General features: G+C 52.1%; 6 protein-coding genes and 1 non-coding gene across 7 annotated transcripts; 2 read left to right on the plus strand and 5 right to left on the minus strand.

Annotated features, from left to right (window-relative positions):
- Positions 1 to 373: 373 nt before the first annotated feature.
- On the minus strand, positions 374 to 2,354 carry CC1G_09945 (hypothetical protein; the record flags this gene model as incomplete). Its single annotated transcript, XM_001841201.1, has 4 exons — positions 374 to 709; positions 769 to 1,530; positions 1,591 to 1,874; positions 1,928 to 2,354. The coding sequence occupies 4 exons, from the start codon at positions 2,352 to 2,354 to the stop codon at positions 374 to 376; spliced, it is 1,809 nt and encodes a 602-aa protein (XP_001841253.1).
- A 115-nt stretch (positions 2,355 to 2,469) lies between these two features.
- CC1G_20109 lies at positions 2,470 to 2,562 on the plus strand. Its single transcript has one exon. It is a non-coding gene; the product is annotated as a tRNA-Asn (tRNA).
- Positions 2,563 to 2,765: 203 nt separating this feature from the next.
- CC1G_14564 (hypothetical protein) lies at positions 2,766 to 4,563 on the minus strand (the record flags this gene model as incomplete). Its single annotated transcript, XM_002911086.1, has 5 exons — positions 2,766 to 3,173; positions 3,235 to 3,504; positions 3,559 to 3,729; positions 3,788 to 4,098; positions 4,155 to 4,563. The coding sequence occupies 5 exons, from the start codon at positions 4,561 to 4,563 to the stop codon at positions 2,766 to 2,768; spliced, it is 1,569 nt and encodes a 522-aa protein (XP_002911132.1).
- A 349-nt stretch (positions 4,564 to 4,912) lies between these two features.
- CC1G_14565 (hypothetical protein) lies at positions 4,913 to 6,447 on the minus strand (the record flags this gene model as incomplete). The annotated part of the gene is made up of 3 exons (XM_002911087.1): positions 4,913 to 6,036; positions 6,122 to 6,191; positions 6,250 to 6,447. The coding sequence occupies 3 exons, from the start codon at positions 6,445 to 6,447 to the stop codon at positions 4,913 to 4,915; spliced, it is 1,392 nt and encodes a 463-aa protein (XP_002911133.1).
- An 833-nt stretch (positions 6,448 to 7,280) lies between these two features.
- On the plus strand, positions 7,281 to 8,338 carry CC1G_09943 (hypothetical protein). The gene is made up of 3 exons (XM_001841199.2): positions 7,281 to 7,543; positions 7,633 to 7,753; positions 7,844 to 8,338. Exons 2-3 carry the CDS (start codon positions 7,650 to 7,652, stop codon positions 8,205 to 8,207), a joined length of 468 nt encoding a protein of 155 aa, XP_001841251.2. The 5' UTR covers positions 7,281 to 7,543; positions 7,633 to 7,649; the 3' UTR covers positions 8,208 to 8,338.
- Positions 8,339 to 8,417: 79 nt separating this feature from the next.
- On the minus strand, positions 8,418 to 10,555 carry CC1G_09942 (acyl-CoA dehydrogenase; the record flags this gene model as incomplete). Its single annotated transcript, XM_001841198.2, has 9 exons — positions 8,418 to 8,563; positions 8,627 to 8,726; positions 8,779 to 8,834; positions 8,900 to 9,035; positions 9,088 to 9,515; positions 9,652 to 10,214; positions 10,280 to 10,370; positions 10,427 to 10,447; positions 10,511 to 10,555. The coding sequence occupies 9 exons, from the start codon at positions 10,553 to 10,555 to the stop codon at positions 8,453 to 8,455; spliced, it is 1,551 nt and encodes a 516-aa protein (XP_001841250.1). The 3' UTR covers positions 8,418 to 8,452.
- A 259-nt stretch (positions 10,556 to 10,814) lies between these two features.
- CC1G_09941 (DNA repair protein rad16) lies at positions 10,815 to 14,790 on the minus strand (the record flags this gene model as incomplete). Its single annotated transcript, XM_001841197.2, has 15 exons — positions 10,815 to 10,820; positions 11,035 to 11,183; positions 11,241 to 11,742; positions 11,796 to 12,006; positions 12,055 to 12,076; positions 12,126 to 12,279; positions 12,342 to 12,464; positions 12,517 to 12,542; positions 12,593 to 12,824; positions 12,880 to 12,973; positions 13,024 to 13,176; positions 13,352 to 13,362; positions 13,418 to 13,624; positions 13,692 to 14,366; positions 14,425 to 14,790. The coding sequence occupies 15 exons, from the start codon at positions 14,788 to 14,790 to the stop codon at positions 10,815 to 10,817; spliced, it is 2,931 nt and encodes a 976-aa protein (XP_001841249.2).
- Between the last annotated feature and the right edge of the window lie 524 nt (positions 14,791 to 15,314).

The raw sequence follows: 15,314 nt of genomic DNA on the forward strand, positions 1-15,314 counted from the left end.
TGGGGTTGTGATGATTCACGGAATGCCTACGGTCGGAGGTTTTTTGTCGGGCAGGTCGTACCCTAGAAGTCTATAATAAGCTCTTAGGGGCAGAGTGTGGAATGACGAGATGTTGAAATGATTGCTCATTCCAAGAGTCACCCAGCGTGGACCTCGAGTTTGCAAAGAGTTACTGTAATGAGTGACAGGGGTTGCGGCGCGTTCCGAGACAGCTGTTCTATTTGCGGTTCGTCCGAAGTGGATGATGTTACGTCGTGCATGAACCGACATATGACCTGACCACAAGGCCGCGGCAGGGCGACCAGTATGTCACGCGCCTTACCGGATCAGGAGCGACACATACCAATTAAAGTAACATCTAGAGTAAGCAACCCTACCGCTTCCGCCTCTTCTTCTTCGGCCTCGTACTTTCGCAATCCCCAGCCTCTTCTCCACCAACTACATCTCCCTCCCCCGCACCAGAAAGTAATCGCAAAGACTTTTCAACCGCACCCCTCCGAATCTTCTCTGGTACTTTCTGCCAGTACATCTCTTCTCGTTTTCCGCGCACGATTTCAATCGCGATAGGTTTCAAATCAGGGTTCTTAGAGGTGGATTCGGAGGATGGAGAGCCTTGGTCGTCCAATCCGCTTGTTTGGATGATCGGCGAGTTGTTGAAATGAGAGGCGAGCTTTTCGGCTTGCTGAGGTGTGCTCAGACGGAGGTGACACTGTGGTCCCAAATCAGTCAGATTGGTTAGCCCGCCAAACGAAGCTGACGACTACGCACTGTGTCCATTCCCTTGTTGAAATCGACATAATCAAGGCCCGACTCCGGGCTTGTGGGGTTAACCCCTGCAGGAACGAGAGCTCGACCAAAGAGTGTTTTGAGAGTCGTTTTGTTCGTCTCGGTGTGGATGTTCTTGATGAAGACGAGGCAGCCGTAAGGGTAGGGCGAGCTGTTGGTTATGGAAGAGTTGGACTCGTCTGTGGCTGGTGGTGGAACAGCCTCTTGAGTCTTCGTTACTGGAGCTGTCGGTTGAGGCTTCGAATCGGGAGGTGGTCGAACCGCGTCGGTTCGCGTTGGGGCCACACTAGTTGGCTTGGGCTTCGTCTGGAAAGCGCTGATTTCCGAGACCAACGTTTGACGATACGCTTGGTATTCTTGTCGTAGCGCGTCCCATTTCTTCTTGCTCAGAGTCCTGAATCCATATTGCAAAGCCTTCTGCGACGCTTCGGCACCCTCTTTCGACAGTTCGCTAGAAACCTCAGGGTTTGAAGATGGAGCTGATTCATCGGGCATCCATGGATATGCTCGAAGAAAGTGTTGGGCGTCGTCCAGGTGAAGGAAGGTTATGAGTGCGAATCCTTTGAATGACGGGATTTCGCTTGGTTTGGCTTGGTGGTGTGGTGGGAGATGGACGTGTTGAACGCGCTGGAGGGAGTTTAGAAGTGGTGATGACGCGTCCTTCTTACTGTGACCTTCTGGCAGCAGGGATAGAATGAACTTGACGAGACTGGGAACCGTGCGGTGTTCTATGGGGACGTGTTCCTACATATCACGCCGATTAACAAGTCGCTTCCAGCGAGCAAGAATTGAATAGAGACGTACAATGTATATTGTGCGTTCCTCCCAATCGTTCTTGGTGTATCCCAAGTCAGACCACTCCTTCCTCCTGATTTCGTACCCGCTAGGCCCAGAGGAGCTGCTTGACGAAGCAGCATAGCCGTGTCGGTTGAACCATGGCTGAGGTTCCGAGACTATGAGCTGTACATCGAAAAGGTTGGGTGTTTGGGATCGCAGGAGTTTGATCAAGGGAGTTTGAGATGTCCCAACAAGTTTCTTCAAGGGCGATAGGATTGGTGAATGGTTCAACAGGAATTTGAGCGAAATGTCTGTTTAAAGTGGTTAGAAAATGAATGAGGGCTGGAAAAGTCCTGTTTCGTACATCCATCGTTGCCAGTGGGATTGAACATGGATACATCTGTATCAACAACGTCCTCCGCTGTCCCAGCAGTCCGTGTTAACCTCCTCCTCAGCTCTCCATCCGACCAAAGCGCGTAGTCCGACAACGCCAACCAAACCAGAACCGCGTCTCCTTCATCCACCAGCGGTTTACTAGGCGCTGCCTTGGCTTTCCTGCCTTCTCTATCGTCGTCTACACCCTTCCCAACACGTTGCGGTGCCCCGTCGTTGGAGCCAGGAAGACCATCGCCGACAGTCGTCGCCTTTTCTTTGCCTTTAGATGATGTAGCCGACGTGGGCTGTTGTGAGGACGACGCTGAACCTTGTGCTCCTAATGGATCTTTTACCTTGCTTTCTGTCTTTTTGGGCTTTGCGACTTTACGCGGTATGAAGGCGAATGAAGACGACATGGAACGTGAGGCGAAAGGTCAGAGCTGAGAGTTCTGAGTAACGGAGTCGAGTCTTGTAGAGACTGATTCAAGGGAGCAAAAGGGTATATTGCTACATGCTGAATGTAAAATTACATGCCCCATGGCTGAGTTGGTTACAGCGTCCGACTGTTAGCGACTTTGGTTGCAGACTATCGGAAGGTCGTGAGTTCGAGCCTCACTGGGGCAGCTGTGTTTAATCCATGCTTTTTTTCCTTCACCTCATCTTTGGAACACCGGGACCGACCACCCCATAACCGAAGCAGACCCTTGCTTTTTCAAGGACACCGATAGTTGTTTATTTATTCTAATGGTACAAGAAACACGAGCCCTTTTAGGTTTTCCTCTGCTGCTACAACGGCAGGAAGTTCACTCTGTTGCAAAGGCTTTGGCTCAATCACGGCTATCATCCAAGGAATGCAAATTACTGACCTCTTTGAGCGAAGGACAGGCTGAAACAAGATCGCGACATGCTTCTTGTAACAGCGCCTTCAGCTCCTCCAGTCCTTCATCGATGCCTGGAGGTTGTCCTCCTCCGTCCTTGTTCTCCGAACCTGAGGAGACATCGACAAGCAATTTCGCTCTGTCTACGATCACTGAAACCCAGCACCGCACCAGGGCGTTCAGGATAGTTAGTCTCCAGTTGTACATCCGCGGTGCGCAGACGTTGATCAATGGTATGAGGAGTTTGAGGGATGAGAGTTGGATTGTGAGGTGTAAGGGGTCGATCGGTGGGAGGCCGGGTATTGGAGGGGACTGGGAGGGGAGGAGGAGGGGCTGGGTTAGTTGGGGGATGAACATCTTTGAACAGGAACGCGGTTTAGTACAGGTGCGATTGGGAAGAGACGGGAGATTAACGTACCTTTAGGAACCGCGTGCATCCGACATCGAGTTCTCTAACGACATCTGGGAGCGCGTCGAGCGTCGCTCGTACGACCGCGGGTTTGTCGAACGCGTATGTCCAAATATCCGAGATGATGTTTTCGCCTACGAGCGTGCATAGGGCGTCGAATCGGTCTTTTGAACCGCGTTGGGTTGTGAGCAGGATTAGCTTGAGAGACTGCGAAATGGCTAGTCGGAGGATTGGAGGTGCTATTTCAGAGTCTTGGTGTGCCAGTGCTTTGCCAAAAGACTTGTTGGGGGGTCGAGTTAGTCGGTGGATACGCGAAGAGACAGGGTAGCTTACGGATCGAATCAATCCGTCGATTCCAGTTTTGCGTAGGAGAGTGGAAGGAACGCGTTGGAGCATTGCGCGGACGATGTATAGACCCCATAACTTATACGGCGGTTGGTAGTCATCCAAGAAGGTCATGAGAGGCGGAATGACCAGATGCCATACGTCCTCATACGCGCTTGCCTGTATTCAATCCAATGTATACTCAGTTAACCCAGGACCTAGTGTCATTTGGACGTACCTCGAGGTTCGAAACACACCAATAAAGAATCCCCCCAAGTCCAACCCAGCCTTTCCACCTCTGCCCCTCAGATTCATAAAAATCCTGCGTCACACTCGCGAACCCTCCTTGTTGCGGGGGTCTCCCCACCTGACTAGGCGGAAGACTTTTTCCAGTTTGGAGGTTTAGATGGGGATGGGGGTTGGAGGCTTTGAAAATGGGTTTGATCGTGTGTGAAAGGAGGTGGCGGAGTGTTTGTTGGGGTACGTGTGGTGGTTGTGGGGGAGAGGTAGGAGACTGCGAGGTGGATGGGTAGAGGAGGTCGAGGATGTCTGTGGGTGAGTTAATGGATCTTGGTACTGTAGATGGGTTACCTGCTGAGTCTCACCTTGCGCGATTTCTTGGGACTCGGGTAGGATCCATACACACAGGAGAGACCGTAAGACGTTCGTTTCCTCTACATATCTTTCTCCACCGCCAATCTCGTTGTTGAGCTGCACCAAGTCCACGGCAAACGGTGTCGTAGCAGCTATAATAGCCACTGATTCGTCCAATGAAAAGCCCGCGCCATTGTCCTGACCAGAAGACCCCAGAGACGGTTCGCCACCAACATGTTGCCGGATAAGATCTCGCAGTTCTCTCAGCCTCGCCACAGAGCCGTTCTTCCATTTCTCCAGCCTCGCATGCGTTTCGGCGTCTGCGTTTTCATAGCGATTGAACTCTACGGGAGGTTTTAGCGATTCACAGAGAGAGCCTAGAGAACTAGACGGTGGTGGTGGTTGAGAAGAAAGAGACATCGCGGTATCGGAGTTCGAATCACACTGTTCGTCGATGTTCCTCGAAACGACGCGTCGCCAATTAGGGGCGTGGATTGCTTCTTCCGGAAAGATGGGATTGTAGCGACAGAAATCTCAAATTCAGGCAGATAAATAAGCGGTGAGTTGTGAGAGATAGCGAGAACGTACACTAATAGCAGGTGAGATAACTATGGTACATACATATCAGCATGGGGGTAGATCCGCGGTAGGCCTATAGTAGCCTACTTATCCAATAAATCAACATCAAAATCTAGAGCTAAATGTGTGGGAGGGTACACTCCATGAGGAGAGTACAAAAGAAAGTATGCACAGAGAGGGCTGTGAAAGGTTAACCCTGTCTGAGAAAAGCATCCAATTCGTCGTCCAGCTCTTGCTGCGTTTTCTTCGGCCGAGGTTCAGTCCTGCCTCCACCTCTCCTTCTCTCGCTGTCTCCTCTCCTTGGCCGTGGGCTGTCGTTTCGGTCGCGGTCTCCGCCACCACCGCGGCGTCGTTTGCGGTCGGGTGCTCCAGGGCTATTGCCTCGTTCCCAACGACCGGACGCAGAGCCTTGTAACCGTTCGCTGAGACTCAAGCCATGGCTAGGCTCGATGTCCATATCATCATCTCCTCCGCGCCTTCTCCCTCTCCCTCCTCGCGACCGCCTGCCCGAGCTCCCGCCACCCCTCGACCACATCCCACCAGAAGCACTCGACCCTCTCTTCTGGATCACCGTCCGACCATCATCAGCGATATAGTCGGAGCGCATTTTGGAAGGCGGTGAATCTGGAACTGCCGCATCCCCCTCGTCTTCTGGATTCGAAGCGGATTCCTTCCCTGCACGGCCATCTTCAGAATCAGGCTCTTCCGCGAGGAATTCATCGAGCTCTCGATCCAACCGCGCTCGTATAGCATCATCGTCCTCCTCCATCTCGTCTCGCCTGCGTTTACGGTTGGCTGCTCCAGGGAGAGTGGGTATATCCCTTCCGTTGATGAGTTCCTTCCCCGCAAGTCGCCCATGCTTCTTGTAGAACTCGCTCTCCTTCCGCGCACCTTTCTTCTTCACATCGTCCTTGGTCGCCCAGCGCATCCGGAGCGGGGCCGCAAGACCCTGCTTCCTCTTCTCCCTCTCCTCATTCCCAGTTGCCTCTGCGTCACCTTCCTTTCCGTTTAAAGCGATCCCTAGCGTCCGCGTTATCCTCTCCTCGGGTGGCCAGAGCGCGACTGGGATAGACTTTGCGGTGACACAGCCGTCCTCGACGCTGGTTTCCTCCCCGGGTGTCTTTTGGAGCGCTGCGTAAGCCCGTTTGGCTTCTGCTTTTGACGAGAAGACGAGGACGCAGGTTGTGTCCGAGACCCACTCCAAGCCTAGTGGGTGCGCTTCAAAGTGCGTTGCGTAGGCGAAGATGCGGGTGGTTGGGAGGTATGCAATTGGTTGGCCTGTGAAGAATAGAGCGTTCGGTCGGATGTTTGGGTCTAGAATAAATGAAAGAGGGCAGGTGGAGGTGGGGTCGGTGGATTAGGTCGCGGAGTTCTGAAGAGGTGAGCTAATGGCAAGAACCTTGAAAGAATGGATCGTCGTCGTCCATCATGTCTTCGTCGGCATCCTGCACTTCTGAAGTTGCTCTTCGCTGTTCAGATGTAATACGAATGAGTATGGATTGGCCTTTTGAGTTTTGGATACATTACCTTTACTGAAGAACTTCCTGCAGCTTCAGAAAGAAGATAGATCTTCCCTTTGCCTATACGGTTTGCCAAACTTGAGGGGTCATTCTCCGGTTGTATTTGCTCTTCGTATGGGACCGTCTCGTCGTACGAGAGTAGCGTCGGTTCAGGCTCTGTGGCGAATCCCGTGGTTGGTGCAATTGTATCAGCGTCAATATCCATAGCGTTGAACTGGTTTCCGGTGAAACGAGGTAGATAGAAAAGCAAGAAAGGTGTCGGACGTTTCAATCCTTGTTGACGCGGCAAGGAACGAGGAGGACGCGATGACGGCGGTGGTGAAGAAAGCTCAATGAGCGGCGTTGGTGCCAGTGCACAAAGCCCAACAACGTCGATCAATAACATATTATGTAATGTATCATTTCCTTGTTTCGCCGCGACGAAAACCAATTTCAGAACTATGTAGATGTGCTCGTTAAAAGATGCTCTGAACACGCTGCCCTCGGCGGAGACGGTATTTCTGCACACACAGGGAAGACCTAGACCATATGTGGGGACGCGAACCAGTGGACGACCGTATTCTTTTTCTCAGCCGGCGTGGTTCTGGAGTGACTCGGACTTGGTGGAGGGATTCTTCTTCCTTACTCATGAGTTTCAACACCGGTCTAACAGCCTTCGCGAGGATGACTTCCCTCTTCTGACCGACCTTTGCGGAGGACAAGGTCTAGCAAGAAGCTCCACTCTGTAGACTAGAAGACTATGAAATCACCCTTCCTGATGTCAATTCCCTGACCGGAGAACAGAGATTGTGTGTTTGTGCAGCCTCAGATCCACGCGGAAGCCTGCCATCCGAACATTTTTTCGGTTCGTCGTTCATTCATATCAGGATTACATCTAATTAGAGACACGGGTGTTATTTCTGTGATATAGTAGCAACTCATAAAGTTGCGAGGTTCCCCCTGCCCAGGCCAGTGGATCTTGGTTCTTCCGAGCCCCTCTCTTTTTTCGCTGCGTTCACAGGGCTTTCTTTCTCCTCTGTGTCTTCGTCCTTGTCACTACCGACGTTGACCAACGCCTGCCCTTCCTCCTCCTCGTCTCCTTGACTCTTACGGATACCCAGAAAATCAGGACGTACGAGATGCTCGCCGACTCGAGGACTTGGCTCGCGCTCCCCCTCTTCCTGGCCGCAGCGACGCATGCTTTCCCCTCAAATTTTGACTTGCCCCTGGACGACATTTTCGCCATCGAGAAACGCCAAACTGCGAATGTGCCAACTGTCTGCAGGGAGATATGCCAACCGATAAATGCTCTCGCTGCTGGGGTGCGTCGATCTGTCTGTTCAAGAAAGAGAGATTTCCAAGGGGCTGACGTGCGTTGTGTCGGCTGGTGGAATTATAATGTCGCCTATAGGGATGCAGACCGTCTGAATGCTGCAACCAGCAGTTCTTGGATGGTTATGTGAATTGTTACATCTGTACCGCGTCGCGGCACGGTGTCACGGCACACACTGGTGCACAGAATATTGTTCGAAGTACGTCTCTCAATCTCCTTCTTCTAATTTCCTCTTCCCATGGAATGACACTGATCTATCCTCTTTACTTTACCTCCCTCTCATTGACAGACATCGCACGCCAATGCGCAGTACGGGGCTTCGAACTCGAAATACCACCTCTACCCTCATCCGGTCCCCTCACCTGGGCTCCTCCAGGCTCGACACCTATCATACCCTCCTCAACTATTTCAGGGAACTTCAAGGCCAACTGAAAGTTCAGATTCGATTTCACCGCCACTGTCCTCGATTTCCCCGACGTCCGATATCTCGACCCCGACTGCGCTACTTCCTACCTCGGAGGTCGAACCTTCGAGGTCGACTATTAGACCTAGTGTGGAGTCGCCATTGCCATCGCCAAGTGACGTTGGAGACGGGGAGGAAGACGGGCAGACGGAAGACGGTGCAGCTGCGTCGACCCGAGTTTCGTTCCTAGCTGCTGGAGTTGTGGGTTTGTTCGCTTGGTTGCTCTAACGAAAATACCTCGATGTATGTTACATACTATACCTTGTAAGCTTTGTTACGCGGTTATGACCGTCCAGTTTATATCGCTGTCCATCCCTATGCATTCCCTCGATACGACACTCCCATCCAGTACCCGTTGATTTTTGGTTCCTAACAGTAGTAATTATAATGTGAATTTGAATAAATATACATGATACATGAGTGAACGCTGGGCGTCTAGAGACGAGCGTTCTTGGGCATCTTCTTGATAGCCTGGCGGACACCGAGGTCTCCCAAGACATCTTCAGCACCGGCGAGGATAGCGTCGAAACCTGACGTGCGGTGGAACTGGACATGGGATAGGATGTTAATTTTGTGCAGTGGAGGCATCTAGAGGAGGTTGGGACTGACGTTTTCGATGAGTTTACCCATACCGGTCACCGTCAAGGCGCGACCACCGAATACTTGAGTGGCATCTTCAGCAGTTTCTCGTCCAGATCGCGAGATGAACCTAGAATATGTTAGAACTCATAGTTCGGGAGGACAGAGGTGTTTGGACGTACTGTTTGAGCAAGCCGATAGGACCAGCAAGTCGGTCAGACTGCTCAGCATAGTTCATCTATAAATAAGAAATACATTCAGTCAAGGGTACTTGAAGGATACAACTGAACGGATGCGGCGTACGTTGTTCATCTGGTAAGTGATCGTCTCGAGCCAATTTTGGCCAGCTTCGACTTTTGAGATCATCGCCGCCAACTTGGCTCGGATGACGGCAAGGTTGGTAAGAGGCTTGCCAAAGACGATACGTTGCGTCGACCACCTGTTCACAACCAGCATGAGTGAACATTCTCCCTGGTAGAGGAGAAACGTACTTGAGGCACTCCTCGACGATGAGTCGCTGAGCGGAAACAGCGGTGCAGCACACCATCCATCGTTCGTGGTTGAAGTTGCTCAGGATGACGGACATACCCTTGCCCACCGGTCCCAGGGTGTTCGCCACCGGCACGCGAACCTTGTCAAAGGTCACATACGCCGTACCCGCCACACTCGAGTAGGCGGTCTTGATCTGCTTGGTCTCCACTCCCGGTCCCCGAGGGATGAGGATGACGGTGAACCCGTTCTCCGTGCGGCATCCAGTGGTGAAGTAGTCGGCGAAAGTACCGTTGGTAATCCACTTCTTGGTACCGGTGATGACCCACTCGTCGCCGTCGCGCACAGCGGTGGTTTGGAGACCGCTCACGTCGCTGCCTGCGAACGCCTCGGTAATCGCGAGTGCGACATACTTTTTACCCGCCAAGGCCTGTTATGGTGATGTTCGAATGTCAAGGTATCGCAGGATGTGAAAAGGCGTGAATGTGATTGGTCGGTGGGAAGGAAGAAGACGGCGGGTCAGTTATATATGGAGATAGAATGTTAAATGGAGACACACGACGCACATCAGGAACGACCTTGTTGTAGAGCTCCTCCGAACCAAAGTTGAGGACTGGGGGAAGACCAATGACGAGACCAGCGAGGAGACCGTCGACGACGGCTCTGCTGCTCACACGGGCGAGTTCCTGGTGGACAATGCCCTCGTAGAAGTAGTCAAACTCCTCCGGCTGGACGATTCCGCCCATCAGCGTCCGTCCCTTGAGGTGCTTGCCCGGACCCAACCGCATGGCAATAATGTTGAGCTCCGCCATCTTGTCGACGACCTCCTGCGAAATCTTCTTCCCGCTCGCCTCGCATCGGTCGGATTCGGGCTGGACGACGGTGACGAAGAATTCGCGCACGGCGCGCTGGAATTTGCGGTGCTTGTCAGTGTAGTAGGGTGTGTAGTAGCCCTTGGTGAGCCAGGAGGATTCGGCGTAGGGGACTTTGGAGAGATCGCCTGGGGCGAAAGGCTTGATTTGTTCTTTTTGGCCTTTAACGGTGCCGATTTGGAGGCGCTGGAATTGGGGTCGGAGCAGGACTTCGTGACGGTGCAGACCGAAGAAGGGCTGCGTTGCGTCCTTGCCGGCTGGGGGATTCAGGTGTTTTAAGATATGGTTCGTTGTTTGTTGCTGAGCTGGACGCTGAACTCACCTACACCCTCGGCATAGAGGACGTTGGCACCACCAGGATGCATGTTGGCGAACCTGGAGACATCGTAGATTTTAGCGTCGACGATAATCCACTGGCAACTTCCATGAGACCGCAGTTACGGCGAGCAGCAACACAATTTGCACGTACCACATCGCCCTCCTTGTTGTGCTATACCATGGGCGTCTACAGTCAGAATGCCCTGTTTCAAATACACAGACGTCCATTCCATACCTGGGCAACCTCTTCGAGTGTGTATTCCTTGAGTTCCTTGGACATGGTTACAGGTTCGGATTCGTCAAAGACAAGGGGGGAAGGGTGAACAGAGAAACGGCCGGTGCTTGCATTTTAGAGCGGTACAGCGGTGTAGCGGCTTAGGGGCACCAAGCACTTCCGGAATCACATGCAGCATCCCACAATCCGGGGCAAGGTCGGATAGCAAACGGGCATAGATAAGATGCTATAGTTATCAGATAAGCGACCACCGTATATACACTATTGACCAACAAGTAGATGGTAGTAACTAAGAGCAAATGTATTAAAGCTGCAGGAGGAACGGTCAGAACGAGCCCCAAGCATGACCGACTACGACTCACCCTGAATAAGAAGCCAAGCTGCCGGTACCGGGTCAATAAGAGGGATAAACGGATAGTGTTCGGGATCAGTAACTCACATCCTCTGGGGTTAAACGACCCATCGCCTGGAACGAATGTCATGTCAAACGCCTCATCACCCCGAGAAAGCAAGAAAGAACATACAGAATCATCAGTTGAAAGTGTAGCGTCAATCATAGCACTCTTCTTTTCTTGTAACTGGACGATACGACTCTCAATGCTGTCCTCAACGACAAGTTTGATAGCTTCGACTGGTCGCCGCTGCCCGAGACGGTGGATACGATCCATAGCCTCTGTTAAATGCAAACAGTGAGGACATGTGAAGACCTGGAAGCCATCAAGGTACGCACGGAATTCAACAGCAGGATTCCACCAGCTATCCATCAAGTACACACGTGAAGCCTCAGTCAAGTTCAAAGCGACACCACCGGCTTTCAAACTGACGAGGAACACGGTAACCTCGACATTGTTCACTTGATTAGAGGTCTTAGCAATGGCCGACCAAAATCCGCTGTGCAACTTACTGAAATGCTTGATAGTCGCGTCTCGAGCCTGAGGCGACATCGTGCCCTCAAGTCGGCACACCACAAAACCAGCCCTTTGCAACCGGTATGCGATGAGATCCAAAAAGTTGACGAATTGGCTGAAGACGATGCTCTTGGTGGTGGCGTCCTTTTGTCGGAGGTTGCTGAGCTCTTCGACCAATGCTTCAATCTTGGAAGACGAACGCCATTTGTCGAGGTTAAGGCGACCCAGGATACCCTGGCGTGCTGTGACGACACTTTCCTCGACTTCAAGAGCCGGTCCTTCGAGATCAATTGTCAACGGAAGGTGGCAGACTGGGCAGTCGGGCTAGTGGGAGGCCTGTGAATTTCAAGGCATAATCGACGAGTCGTGTGACGAACCTGTGTCTCGAGAGCAGCTTCGAGGTATTGTTTGATACACTCTCGGTCGAAGACGTGGTGGCATTTCGATTGAATTGCATCTTCTGCAAATTCGTTGCAGAGGCGACAGACCATGCCTTCGCCTGCCTCGTCCGGGACAAAGGTGCTGGCATTGGCTTTGCTACGGATAACCAAGTCCGGATGGCAAGCCATTTGCCTCATGCGGGTCAATCTGTCGCCAGTTAGTCGTGACATTCTGCCAGTGTTACGTGGGACTCACAAACTAAAGATGTTAGAATAATCTACAGTGGGTGTCAGACGCGTTGCTATGAGCGTGGGCCAAAAGCTTACTGTTCAAAACAGTTCCCTGGTCAAGGTATGTCGCGAATTGTCGTTTAGCATCCGAGAAGAGGGACAAATATAATTCCTTTTCTTCAGGACTGAAATAGTCCCGTCGCACTATGACGGTACGAGGAGGCAAACCCAGATCATCAGCACGTTGAAGCTATATGGGGCGTTGTAGTATGTTCAGCATGAATCACATTCCATTCAAAGGCTAAAACGGACCTTGGTTCGGCGCAACATCATCTTATCGAGCAACACTCGCAGCTTCTTGAACGCCAGTGCTCCCGCTCCCCTCATTCCTGATTTCTGAATAGGTGATAGGATTTCGTTGTTCCAGAAGCATGTCTATGCCAGGGATTAGGAAAGGAATTTCATGGCATGAGGGCAATGGACTCACATGGTTCATCGGGGTGTGACCGCAATCTACATGGGTTCAGTCAACCTCCACCAACGCCATGATCGAAGGAGCTTACCGTCGCAAGAGCGTTTGTCGGAGAACTTCCAGTGCAACGACTTGCAATCGCAAAGCTTGCAGAAGTAGTATGCGTAGGGGTCACCACCGAGGAATCGGATGATGCTGTACAGTTCGCCCACTCGGTTTTGGAGTGGAGTACCGGACAAACACCATCGGAAGTCGCTCTTCAGTTCGAAGGCGGCTTTAGCAGTATTAGTGGAGCGCTCTTTGATATTATGAGCTTCATCGAGCTGAGGGTTCATGTGAGGATGCAGCGATAGATTTGTGTGAAAACTGGAAACTCACAACGACACGTTTCCAATGGACGGCGTGGACGGGTGATTGCTCTTTGACGATCATACCCTTGCGCTTGAAACCACTATGTTGCTTCCGGAAACAGCTGCACGGAGCGTTAGGCTTAGCCTGTGCAGAACCAGGTGAATTCCGCACCTTTCTAAGACAGCATAGGTGGTCAAGACCACGTCAAACTTCTTCAACTGGGCTGCATCTGACTCCCTGGAGGCACCGTGCCAGACGAGTACCTTCACACCTTCAGTGTGCGCGGCAATTTCGTTCCTCCATTGCATAATGGCGACGGTGGGTCTAGAAGGAGTGTGAGCTGCTGATAAAATCCCGCAGAGGAAGAGTGGCATACGCAACGACCAAGTTGGGTTTTTGCTTTGACGAAACCAGCAAGGAGATGATTTGAATGGTCTTCCCCATTCTGTCATAGCACCGGTCAGAAACGAGTCTATAGGTCTCATGGTACTTAGCTTACCCCATCTCATCCTAAACAACATGAACGCATGAATATATGGGTTTTTGATGATGTAGATAGACATACCGCAAGAATACCGCCTTTCCATGTCGTCTTCTCCTGCTCACGCATCCAATGTAAACTTTCTCGCTGGAAAGGCAGGAGAGTAGCCTTGAGGTTAGCAGGTTGTTCAGCCTTCGTGGGCACTGGCGCCGGGATAGGTTTGTCGAGATCTCCCCAGATATCGACGAGCTCGGGGTGATGCACTTGAAGAGCCAAGCTTGTCTTCTCAGACTGTTGAAACAAGCGTAAGCGTAAGAGAGTGCCATAACTTTTGAGTTGTCATAGTCAACAGACGCACATGAACCAATGGACGCCCGAGCTCGTTCATAAGAGCTTGCTCCCTTAGGCGCTGGGCACGTTTCACTTTGCGCTTAAGTGCCTGCTCCTCCCGTCGGGCTCGTCTCATGTTGGCAAATGTCATGATCTTCTTGACAGATTCTTCAGTCGCACCCCAAGAGGCAGAAACTGTCTTCTCCTTGGCCTTCGCCTTGCCCTTTCCTTTACCTTTGTTCTTTGCAAGAGGTGCGTCGGATTCGGATTCGGAGGCAGAGAAATCGTCCTCTTCGCTGTCGAGCTCGCTAGGTTCCATGTCCAAGTCGAGGTCGGCTGCATCCACAGTCATGGTCTTGCCTCGCTTCGCGATGCGACGCTCGGCCGCAGCCGCGGTCAACGCTGCCAGGGAACTGGGAGCCCTTCGGGAAGCAGATGAAGATGACTCGCCATTCCTACCGTTCGCGGTTTGGAGAGATTGTCGAATGCTTTCCTCGAGCATGATTTCTTCGGCTGCTTCCTCATCCTCAGAATTCATAACCGCATCCGACTCGTCGTCGGACATGGCAAACTCTGAACCGCTATCGCTTGACTCCACTATCTCCTCAGGTTCAGAAAGAGATTCTTCGTCTTCAGATGGTGGTGGGGCGGCTTTGGCCTTGCCCTTGCCTTTAGAGCCCCCTCGCGGTGCAGGTGTCGGTTTCTATGGGTGCCAGCAAGTCTCAGATCGCCGTTCCCTGAATCGACTGCGCAGTATTCACCTTCTCTGCCTTGACGCTGCTTGATCGACTGGGGACCTCAACATACACCTTGTTGGCTACCGCCCGCCGTTTGGAGGCGCGCGTTGCTGTTGTCGCCGGCGTTGTTGAACGTTCAGACGCTTCGTCATCACTTCCACCCTCATTTGCGGCTTCACGCTGTCGCTTCAGACTTGTTACCCTCTTCGAAGCTCTTGGAGCGGGCTTGAGTGACAACTCGTCTTCTTGGTCTGAAGTTGCGGGGGTGTCGGTATCTCCCTTGGTTGAGGTCTGTGCACTGTTGATAGGCGATGGGTTGGTCGTCGGTGTCGCTGACGACGCTGGGGTTGAAACAGCTCTTCTGGCTGACGAGCGCGTTGTGCGCACCATTTCACGCTCAGGGAGGTATAAAGAATAAAATAACGGGTATTTGTGAACAAAGAGAAATTTTTAGAGCGGTGCGCTGGGACCTTGGTTACTCGATCTCGTTAATGAGGTGGCACGCGATGTCACACTTCACGTGGCCGTGTGACGCTGTCACGCTCTGACTCGTACACAGTGCTACTCTCGCGTTCGGCACTGCTTATTGTTGTCCTCTCATCCCGTTCTCGACGAGGAAATTGGCTAGGGTCTTTCATTGAAATATTATTGAGGGCCTCTGTTTTATTCCTCAAATGTAACCTCCGTAGTGCGTATGCGCTATCCAACGCAACGCCCTCATCCTTCATCCAGACCTGCTGGCTTGGTAATCCACGGTAGATGGATCTGGCACTGGTTTCCATTGGCGCCTACCGTCGGCAGGACGTGCTATTTCTTTGAGTAGACATTATCAGGGGCATCAGGGCACGATTATGTCTATTACTATGTGAACTGGACTTGCGCGCGGAAACAGTACATTTGTCGTCTGGATCCAA

The sequence above is a fragment of the Coprinopsis cinerea genome (genome assembly GCF_000182895.1).
Source record: "Coprinopsis cinerea okayama7#130 chromosome 5 map unlocalized cont3.5, whole genome shotgun sequence".
Taxonomy (NCBI): Eukaryota; Fungi; Basidiomycota; class Agaricomycetes; order Agaricales; family Psathyrellaceae; genus Coprinopsis; species Coprinopsis cinerea.